Here is a 10,735-nt window from a genome sequence, read left to right on the forward strand (position 1 = left end):
CCCTCGCAACCTGTACTCTCGATCGTATGACCTATCTAATAAGTGTTTCAACTTGCAAAGAAGATGACTTTGCAGGTGCCTTGCTTACGATGTTGCCGCAACTAGTCAACGCACAAGTACAATCGGTAGATACTGAAGACAAGAAATCCTAGACAATCAAATCGAAATCAAGAGCTAATGGATTCCTCTGTCACGGATAAGGATTTCTGCTTCAGGAAACCTTTTGTTCACGATAAACTGCGTTACACATAGACACGACGGAGAGCCGGTTATACGCACCTTTCATCTTCTGCTTATGAACCCGTTCGCGTTCATTGTCAATGATTCGCAGTCTTGTCATTTCAGCATCGGCAGCGGCGGCGTCTGATAAATCAGGGGAGAGGGTCTAAGTGTGAGCTTGCCAAAGACCAGCGACGTGCATTGTACCTTCCGGGCTTTTGCTCTTCAGATCTTCTAGAACCTTCATCGCCTTCTCAAAGAAGCCTTGCTCGCCGAGAGCTTTTCCCTTCCTGAACATGGCCTTGTAATTTTTGTCATTCTTGGCTAAAGCCTAACGACGATGAGACAATCTTAGTATGTCGTTCTTTGTGATGATCGAAAATAACAACCTTCTCTGCTGTCTCTGCTGCCCTTTGCCAATTTGAGTGTTTGATATGACACGCCGACATATTGGCGTAGACCTTCTCGACAATTTCATCTATCTAAGAAGAGGATTCAGAAAGCATGCGGCAATTACAAAGGCGTTATGAGAACCTCGGTCCTCTCCTGCTTCACTTCTTCGCCAGCAGGTGGGGGTGGCGCTCCCATGCCAAGGCCTTGCATTGCATTCCTATATCCTCGTTTCTGTTCTGATTACTTTCGCCGTGCTCGATTCCACGTACTTATCCAAACCCAGGAGATACAGAAGAGCCTGCAGACGCAGCGTTAAGTCAGCGCCATGGTTCATTCGGATATGGGTAGTTTCGTACCTGGTGATACGATCTAAGAGCTGCATCGCCACCCTGCTGTAGAGTTTACCATCCTTAACGATTATATAAGACATGGCGTACCATCTTTCGTGTTGCCTGCCTTGAAAGCCTGATCAGCAACGTCTTTGTGCTGTTTCGCAGTCGCAACCTTTTCTTCCACAGAAACCGGGTTCGAGGACGCCATGATGGTTTGATGCAAAGCTGTATTGTAGGCAAATTCTGGTGAGCTCTATGCTCGAAATAGACGCCCATATTTGTTTCTAGTAGCAGCGCTAAGAATATTTGGCTCTGTTTGCCCGTCGGCCAAAGTGCGCCAGTCTGAAGTTGCGCCAGTTCATCTGCTCACCAAAATGTCCCTGCTCTCAAATATAGTCGGTTTCTCACTATTCGGCCTTGCTGCGCGTTTTGGACAGCTTGGAATACAGAAAAGGAACCTATTCGACAGTGCGTAGCGACTCGCTGGCTCAAGGGGACTTGCGCTGACACCCGACTTCGTATGTAACCGGAACACTCAGACCCAGGTGCACACTTGATTGCGATGGGTGTATTTGGCTATGGTGGATACTGGGCGTATCAGTGGGACCAGCGGGCTGCTGTCTTGATTGCAGAGAAACGGGCTGAAATACAAGAGCGGAGGAAGCAACAGGTGACGGCGGCCGAAGAGGCTGGTGCAGCAGCGCTAGCGCACGCGCATTAGCTTTCGTTCCTGATGGCCTATGTGCGTAAATCCCTGTTTCTGCGTTACGACGTGCTCACTTGAGATGCAGGCATGGGTAGACAGTGCATAGGATGCGGTAGTTGTTGGCTGTATCCTCGTACGCGAAGCTACATTTTCTGATGCATACCAACCCAGCATGAAGCCCGCTGTGTTAGCACTGCATATCCTGGACGTACCTCAAGTCATTGCAATCTCCGACCGGGATACGGCTCGCTTTACCCTTGTGGGCCTTGAAAGATCTCGGGAGCGTGGATCCTTAGGCGCACAGTATTCGTGCTCAGAAGGTGGAGCATGTAAAAAAATCCAACCGTCAGTCCTGAAAATCAGAACGTACAACAGAGTCGGCCTGTCTTCGATTCCCATTCATTACTCATCTTATGGGAACGCGACAGACTGTCCTCAAGGAGGCGCTCACGCTTTCCTGTCTTGACTCTTGATTGATATCGTCGGAAGCCTCTGGGTACGTTATCTGACCATATGTAGAGCTTCTGTATGGCCACCATTACGAATATTCCAACGCAACCAACGACATGCGAATCCCTGTGAATACCCTACATTGGGGTGGAGCTGTCAAAGTACCTACAGTACGTTGTCTCCCTAAAAACTGATGCATCAGCAACATACGTAGCCCTTCCAGTTCTATCAGTTTGCTGTCCATCAGTCGCCAATCTTGCGGAATATTCCGCCACGGCCCTTGGCCTGTTCCTCCGTCCGACTTTCCGACGTTCCATTCCCCAGCTTTACCACGCACGACATAATGAACACGAGGCCCAACATTCTCGCCTTCGTCAGGGATTCTAATTGACGTGGGAAGGGCAGAAAGCAACGGGCAAAATGCCCTCCGAATAGATTATATTTATTGGAATCTAAGTAGGTGTCCAGCGAACAAATTTCACTTGGCTATGAATTGTACAAAGTAAATGTAAGTATCCTTCTGTGCCAGACATTCGAATTCGAACTGGGTAAATAGTAGAAAAGTGTGTCAAGGAAGCAAACATTGAAAACATGTGTATGGTGTAACACAGAGAACGAGGCAAGGGAAAATGATCCAGTGAGCCCACGAGGCTGAAAACATCAAGCAGAGGATTTCCCGAAGAATAGTAAGGAGTCGAATTCGAAAGTAATAGATGGCAAAAGGGGTAGGTAGAGATGCAATAATTGAAATGCAATATGATGGATGCGAGTTGTGATGATGGAGCAGGGATGGGGAGCCGGAGGCGGTTTTGTACTGTACAAGATGATACACATCTCGTCCAAAGCGAGGCATTTTCCGGTGGTTGAGAAAGGATGTGAGTACACGTGTGAGGGGACTGGTGGAAGAGTTACGGGAATTCAAAGCTGCACCATGGCAGCTGAGAGTCAGTAATGATGCGAGGGGGATACGGTAGGAACAAGAAATGAGTGTGAGCAAATGCGAAAACGATGTAATGCAGATATAAGCAGGCAGAAATGCAAGGAGTGTGTCGTTAAAGTCTTCGAAACGATACCGTCCCGACCAGGTAAAAATATTGAAGGTGGGACGGGTTATACATGGTGAGAGAAGGAGCGTGGGTTCGTCCAAACGAACTGATATGGGTGAAGCAAAGGAGCGGATGGGGGCTCGTTATTGAGAGATGAGTGGTAGGAATTGTAATGAGTGTGCGTGTGATGTTCCCAGTCGCAGCAAAAAGCCAAGAGGGTCTTCAACTAGTTTTCCTCCTTGTCCAATCCATTCCGAGACAGGGTAACCAAGAAATATGCGGGGCAAAATGTGTGGGTCGTTGGTGAATCATGATATCCAACAAGGAAGGGAAGCGGTGTCAAGGTCCTACTTGAGCTGAAAGGCGCTTCCCAGGGCCTCTTCGTCCCCCTCGCCCTCGACGTCTGCATCCGTGCCATCGCCAGGCGTCAAGCTGCCAAAGGATATCTTCCGTGCTGGGGCTAGCCTTCTGACTCGTCTCAAAGTGCGAACTTTCTGGGTGGGCGCTGGTTGCAAAACCGGGACTCCAGCCTTAGACGGAGCAGGGATATGCATATGCACATCGGTACCTGGAGAACATAGCTTCGACGAATGCACAGGCGAACACGGTGATGAGCCAACGGAAGCCTGAGTGCTACTAGAGTGCGAACGATGGTGACGATTCTCCCTCTTCGACGTCGAGATGGGGGTGGGGCTCATAGCTAAGGCGGGGAGCTCGGCGCCTAGGATACTTGGATTGCGCTGGACATTCATTGGCCGGTGTCTGCTCGGTTGAGTTTTGGCACCTTCAGTTGGTGAAGCCTTCGAAAGCTTCTCGACCCCCAGCCCCTTGGCGCGATCAGGTTTGCTCTTCTGGGTATCGGCCTTCGGTCCTTTGGGACTCTTCGCCTTTTCCACCTTCACAGGCAAAACACAAGACTCCGTCGACTTCTTGCTAGCTTTGCTGGGAGTAGCTATCGGCGAAGGAGAGAGCCCGACGATCCCAGCGTTCGCATCGGCGGCACCGGTCCTCGTGCGCACCTTCTTTGCAGATCGAGAGCGAATCTTCTCTTCTTCGTCCGAGCTGGGGTACATGCGGCTCGTTGAGTCAGAGTACTTGTGCCCGCCCACAAACAACGCTTGCAATTTGCCGTGCGTCCGGACTTCCTGAGCAAGGGCGCCAAAGGAAGGTGCACGCTTGGCCGATGTTCGGTGCGATGCGCCAGGGGTTGAAGGTAGAGGTGGAGGCGTCATGAGATCAGGGGTTTGAGGGAGGGGCCGATTGTAGATAGAAGGAGCGTGGAGCATACAAGGAAGAGGTGAACCTCTACCCGAATTACTACTGATTGACGCAGTGTCTGCCTTGCGCATACGTTGGATACGGGGATCAGCCATAACGAACAACCCTGAAGAAGAACTGATGGAGGACATGCTCGATGATGTCGAAGTCGAACGACGTAAGGCGCGGGGTCGAGCAGTAGCACTCAGGCTGATGGAGTTGATCGAATTGAGAGTCGACGAAGACGGGGTCGAAGGGTTGATGAGTGAAGGGACTGCGCCAGCAGGTGGAGGCGACGAAGAGCGGTCAAGCAGGCGGCTGGAACGGCTGGGTGTATAAGGATGGAATGCTCGAAAGAGACGGTCGGGACGAGGAAGGCGACTCCTAGCAAATGGATGAGAGGCGTACATTTAGAAGTATGTGAATACTCACCTCTCGTTGTCCTTCAATTCGGCGTTGATAAAGTCCATACTAGACTGCCGATACAATGGCCGCTTGCGTTGTATGTTAGTGGTCTGTTGCAAAACGTCCTTCTCGTGGAATTCAGGCATTTCCTCATCGAAGTCGGCCTCAGATTCTTCAGCAATGACCTTGCGCCCTTCAATAGCCTCCTCCTTTGCCCGAGACTTGGCGACCTCAAGGAGCTTCGCGCGTGTCGCGCGGATAGAATGAGGCCATTCCACTGGACCTTTCGATTGGCAGACACCTCTAGCAACTTTATCCAATAGGTTGGACGGGGGTACTGGACCGTTGAAGGGGGTCAAGAGGTGAGCGGGCAACGCGTCGAGGGTCTGTCGTATTGAGAATACGACGCGACAATGGCAGAAAAACCCGATTTAATACCGTCCCAAAGACCCAGAAATCGGTCGACGTACCCTTGATAGCAGGAGCGTCTGCTCAGGCTTCCACTCCCATTCACAATCGTCTGCGTTGGAACTATTCCAACTATCGGTACTCTTTCTATTCGTAGCATTGTTGAAGAACAGAGTTGAGCATTTGGGTGAGCCGCAACTAGGAGTTCGCGGCGACGAAACCGAGGTAGCGGATAGCAGCGACGAGCGACGACGCGGGAGAGGGGGGTGGGGAAGAACAATGGCCAGTGGGGTCACGCCAGAAGGCCTTCGGACCTGCATGATAGATAGTCGGGGAAATAGAGCTTGAAAAAACTGTAGGGAGAGTGGAGAATAATATCCAGAGTCGGCCGCTGTCAACGACGATGAGCAGAAGCAGCGGGCGTCGTCTAAGGCAGCGACCTTGGACGTATAGGTGATCCTCAATAGTATGGGAGGGAAACAAGAAGGATGCCCGCTTTGGGGGGGACGAGGGGAACGTGTTATGCATCCAATTTAACGATTTAGAACTCCGCTTTTGGTAATTCTCTCACCCCTGCTTCGACGCTTTGACCATTTCACCATGTTCACATCAAACAAAAGCTTGCACATAGCGTCTCCTTCCAGCTCCTTCCTCATTCAAATTCACGTAAGTGTCCCTCGGGAGTACAAGTACGCTACACAGGTATCTCATATTTTTTGACCGTTGCAACAGCCCAAATCATTATGTCTCACTTGCCAGCTCATCGTCTCTGAAAGGCCCGACGGCCTTCTTATCACCACAAGCCGTCCCGACGTTATCATATGAGTCTCACCGAATGTGGGACAAGAATACCAGTCAACAGAGGTCATCAGCAAGTCGATCACAGCGTAATCTACAGATTCGTACGCTAATTGATTCCGGACTCAGTGAATGATCACGCGTGCGCGGCGTGGCGCCACAATCTGATCGTACCAACGTTGGCCGGCCAGATACGCATACGAGATCCTACGCACGATCACAGACACTCGCCCGGAATACTGCAATATGAGTGTAGGATCCCTGATAAGAAGCGCAAGTACAAAGGTCAAACACGTACAGATGTCGCAGGCAGACTGGGATCGCAGGGAGGGGAACGTCCGCACGATGGTGTCGTCCCGGCTCCGGCGGCTCGTGCATTGAACACAGGCCAGGTGAGGGGGTCTGCTCGCCTTTCGACTACTTGGATCCAGCCTTCAGTCCTATTCCGACTTTCGAAGCCTCCCCTGCCCCTTCTACTTCGCACCGTAACGCGACGAAATGCATAGCAGAAAACGGACCCCCGTCATTAACAAGGATCAACGCGACTGTCACTATCGTCTCAGTGATGCCGAATCTGTGGCCTTGAGATATCGGGGTTCAAGGCATAGGCCCCTACTTTATGTGTAAGGTGTTTTCTTTTGCCACCGTTTCCCTCCGACGTGACATCCACTACAGCTTTCGAGCATCGCTGCAGATGTAGGTTCGAGGAAGCGGAACCATGGCCGAAGTCATGACAAGTCCCAATACTGCATCAGGGTTATCTGCGGACCAAGTATCGGAGAGGTCCTCGAGGCCTTGAGGTCTCAATACAACGTCAACACTGGAGCTGTGAGTGGAGCACGGCGTGAACGCCAGCACTCACGCATCGAGCCTCAGAGATTAAATGCCGTCACTAGCACTAGCATGTGCCTTGGGCTGGGGAATCAATAGAACATACTTCAGTCGAGATGCGCCTATCGTGAGCCGTGTATGGTGTATAGTGTGCGGTGTATGGGGGTACAGTGCATGTAATAGTGCATCGTCACTAGTGCACAGCCATGCGCAAGTACATTCTCCCAGACACGATTTGCGGGCGCTGGGGATAGCCTGAGTGCTCCGCACTACGCTCTAATGCAACACGAGGCAGTTCGATCGCATGCTACGGTGCGTGCCCTCCGTTCTCGATGCTCCTGGTAACATAAGCACTTCATAATGCATAAGTACCGAAGGAGTAAGTTAAGTTTGCATTATACTTACTCGAATGATGAAGTGATCAGGTTACTACTACAGGAACGGCGTGCGCTCGCCTGTAAGTCGTCATCACCTTGAAGACATTACACCACAGCTCTACGATGGCATGAATTCTCTTGCATGCAGTCTCCAATTCAACGGCCGATTTAGCTTGCCGTTCACAACACGATCATCGTTTCTGTGATGAGTATTCGGTTGTAAAAATATGATCCAGCATCTCCCTAACTGACTAACTTAGCATGTTCTGTGGTGGGTTGGACTATCAGACTATCTCTTCGCCTGATTCCCGCTCAACGGCCTCATATCATAGTATGCCAGATCGGGGTGCCTCGAGGCCCCGTTCTTCCATTCCATCCGATCCAGTCATTCCAACTCACAAATTGAACCTTGCTATCATTAGCAAGCGTTTACTTGTCTCACGCCGGTCTGAGTCGAGAGCGAATGACTCGACTTAAGCAGTTTCCCAGCGTTCCTGTGTACTCGTATCACGAAGTACTGGTGTCGCCGAGGGGTTACCCCGACTCGCGTTCTTCTTGATTGATGGATGTAAGTTTGGGGTGTATCTAGGTCTTTGTATCACCCGTATCACCCGTATGATCCTGCTGGAACCGTCAACGTCTGACTGTAGCTATGGTGTGTACTTATACAGAACCGGCAAGCTCATACAGTACGACGGTACTTTCTTATACCCGCACCTCTGTATTTGCCCACAGCGAGCTCCGTCCCCCGTGGCCCGACCTTAAGTATCCGTCTGTGTCTGTGTCTGTGGCGGCCAAAACCGACTTCAGAGAACCTTGATGTAGATGGAAGACTTCAGGGCCGCTTTCAGCACTTTGATCTCTGGCTTGTCTTTGACGGTTGACGGCGACATAACAGGCATACGACGACATAACACATGGGCCTGATGCCAGCTGATTCCACCATGAAATCTGATGCATAGCTATCAGACTGACAGACACCCAGAAGTACGAGTACGAGTACAGGCGGGGGCGGGGGAAGTGCTGGCGGTCGGCTAGATCCGTCGTTCGACCCTCGTCTCGCCTATTTTGGTTCCTATGCATTGTGCAAATTCGTAATCTCTATCGCGTATTGCAACTAGCTACCCTAGGCAATAGTCACGCTAATAAAGCTACTGTTTCTTTGTTGGAACACCATTTATGGCTGCTTTGTCTGGAATACATACCCGTAAATTCGTCAGGGAACGGGCAGTTCAGAGGGTTCAACGCTTAGAGTACCAGGGGAGACAAAGGAGTCCAAGGATGAGCCCAGGGGATTGGTAGATAAACACATATTCAGGAACTGCATACTAACACATACTCCAGCGCGGCGGCAATTTAAGCACATTGTCTAGAGGACTGAGCAAGGGAATGAGTATACATATTCAGACTAGACTGATGGAACGATGAAATGAATATGCCCGATGATGCGGGTATGGACATCACCGTTGATGGGTCGAGTGTAGATTGCGAGTGAAAGAGACTGTCTATACAGGGAAATGAGAGTAAGCAAAGACGGAATCCTAGTACATATGTCGCGATATCAGGCAACAGTGGAAAGATAGACAAAGAAAAAAGCAGATCCAGGAGCATCACTTCGCATGGACCTTCCTGGTCAGGGCCCTTAGCCTCTCCGATGCCTTTCTCCTCCTCTCTACATCTCCTTCCACGCTGACCGTATTCCCTCTCATAAGCCCACCACTCTTCGGTGCCACAGTGTAGCTCCCCAAGTCGCTCCTCGGAATATTAACCGCATTCTTCCTAACTCGTCCCTTCTCAGACTCCTTCGCCTGTGACAGTATAGCGTTGAGCGAGCGTCCAGTAGGTCGTGAGGGCGCGTTTTCTTCTTGGGCGATAGGAATAATACGATCCCTGTACGAGGCGGACCTCTTGATAATAGGCCGCGACCACGTAGAGACGAGGTCACCGGCAGTCCGAGCGATGTCAGGCTGCACGCGCTTGCATCGTGTGTAGAAGATCATGACTTTGCCGAGGCCGGATTCACGGAGGACGGCGCTGTCGATGTAATCCATCTTTTTTAGGAGGGGGAAGAACTCGCGCTGGATGTTGAGAGCAGGGATTGAACGATCTGGGAGGGGTTCCAGCCACCGTCGGACACCTTGGAGGAGGTTGTTGTCCACTATAGACTGAGCTAGTGAGGCTCTGCAAGCTGTCAGGTCCATTCGCAGAAGAGATATAGAGATAGAACGCACTTGCGGAGAACATCCATGACCTCGGGCAGGAGCCTAAGTTTCTGAAGCGCAGGGTTCCCCTCCTTGATAGCAATATCATCCTGGTCCGCAGCATTTATCATCGCCTCCCTAAGCCTCGCGACTTCGTCGTCCGCAAATCTGTCTAATTCATCCTCGTTCTTGCGCTTCTTGCTTCGTGAACCTTTCTTGGGTTTTATAATGGCATCAATTTGCATATCCAAGCGAATTTTCTTAGCTAAACCGGTCGCTGAGTAATGGCCATAGCATGGATACAATTGCGACTCACCCTCCTCTGGCGGCAAGGTGCTCAAGTCAATCTCTGGCTGCTGCTGACGCTTTCTCTTCTTCTGCGCCTGCCGTCTAGGTCTGCCTACTTCATCCTCATCCTCCCCGTTGTGGCTTCTGCGGGACTTCTTTTTTACTGCTTTCTTAATAGGCTTCGCTCCTCCAGGACGCTCTTGGACGTAGTCGTCCTCTGAAGAAGCACCTGAAGAGGACTGCTCTTCTTCTCGGGCTACTGGGGCCTTTCGGCGCTGCTGAACCTCTTTATTATCATTTAGTATTCAATGCAGAGCCTCGAGAGTTGCCACAGATAACATACCTTCCTCGAAGTCCGAAAGGTCGGAACCAGAACCGAAGACTTCTCGCTCCAATTGCTAGAAAACGGTGAGTGTGAGCTCGTCGAAGTGATAATAGCATGGTGAAAATACGAACGTTGACCATGATTGCTTGTCAATGTAGAGTGTACAGAAGGTGAGGCCTTGTCATTGTCAGGTACCCCGCAGGATATTCCCACAGTCAGTATGGCCTTCCCACAGTCATTGTATCCTCACATGATCGCGTTCAGTGCACTTGCCACCCACCACCACAGTCCGCACGCGACCCTTAGGGCGTAAGACGACGTCGACGCTCAAACTTTCTTCTAGCGACTCAGAGATTGGCCTCTGTACATAATGTCTCCCTCGAATCCTGGTTCAGCTATGGCTCAGGGTTCCGGCAGCCAGATAACTCTTTCGATCCTTCGCGCTTACTTCCCGGTCGTTCGGACTCTATCAGAGCACCTCAAGGCGATACTACAACCTTCTGAAGTGGCATTTGAAACTGTACATGATAATGATTCGCCGGCCTTTACATCGTTTCTCCAGACCTTCGTGGTGTGTCTGCACTCCGAGACCCCGAGGCATTTTTGCGTCCTGCCTCCTATGATGCGGATTCACGAAGTGAGTGAATAAATAGGTTACTCTGAGTAATCTCTCTCACTTTCCCAGTTAATTGACCGCGC

The 10,735-nt window shown here is 50.9% G+C and overlaps 4 protein-coding genes across 4 annotated transcripts; 1 reads left to right on the top strand and 3 right to left on the bottom strand.

The window, feature by feature from the left end:
• Positions 1 to 167: 167 nt before the first annotated feature.
• PC9H_009465 (uncharacterized protein) lies at positions 168 to 1,152 on the bottom strand (the record flags this gene model as incomplete). The annotated part of the gene is made up of 8 exons (XM_036778967.1): positions 168 to 220; positions 280 to 363; positions 427 to 550; positions 609 to 701; positions 754 to 829; positions 882 to 910; positions 969 to 988; positions 1,050 to 1,152. The coding sequence occupies 8 exons, from the start codon at positions 1,150 to 1,152 to the stop codon at positions 168 to 170; spliced, it is 582 nt and encodes a 193-aa protein (XP_036628356.1).
• A 166-nt stretch (positions 1,153 to 1,318) lies between these two features.
• Positions 1,319 to 1,665, top strand: PC9H_009466 (uncharacterized protein; the record flags this gene model as incomplete). The annotated part of the gene is made up of 2 exons (XM_036778968.1): positions 1,319 to 1,412; positions 1,484 to 1,665. 2 exons carry the CDS (start codon positions 1,319 to 1,321, stop codon positions 1,663 to 1,665), a joined length of 276 nt encoding a protein of 91 aa, XP_036628357.1.
• Positions 1,666 to 3,493: 1,828 nt separating this feature from the next.
• On the bottom strand, positions 3,494 to 5,536 carry IWS1_1 (Transcription factor iws1; the record flags this gene model as incomplete). Its single annotated transcript, XM_036778969.1, has 3 exons — positions 3,494 to 4,787; positions 4,836 to 5,194; positions 5,279 to 5,536. 3 exons carry the CDS (start codon positions 5,534 to 5,536, stop codon positions 3,494 to 3,496), a joined length of 1,911 nt encoding a protein of 636 aa, XP_036628358.1.
• Positions 5,537 to 8,832: 3,296 nt separating this feature from the next.
• On the bottom strand, positions 8,833 to 10,176 carry IWS1_2 (Transcription factor iws1; the record flags this gene model as incomplete). Its single annotated transcript, XM_036778970.1, has 5 exons — positions 8,833 to 9,403; positions 9,454 to 9,688; positions 9,740 to 9,997; positions 10,055 to 10,109; positions 10,168 to 10,176. The coding sequence occupies 5 exons, from the start codon at positions 10,174 to 10,176 to the stop codon at positions 8,833 to 8,835; spliced, it is 1,128 nt and encodes a 375-aa protein (XP_036628359.1).
• Positions 10,177 to 10,735: the final 559 nt, after the last annotated feature.

The sequence above is a fragment of the Pleurotus ostreatus genome (genome assembly GCF_014466165.1).
Source record: "Pleurotus ostreatus strain PC9 chromosome Unknown scaffold_7, whole genome shotgun sequence".
Classification (NCBI taxonomy): Eukaryota; Fungi; Basidiomycota; class Agaricomycetes; order Agaricales; family Pleurotaceae; genus Pleurotus; species Pleurotus ostreatus.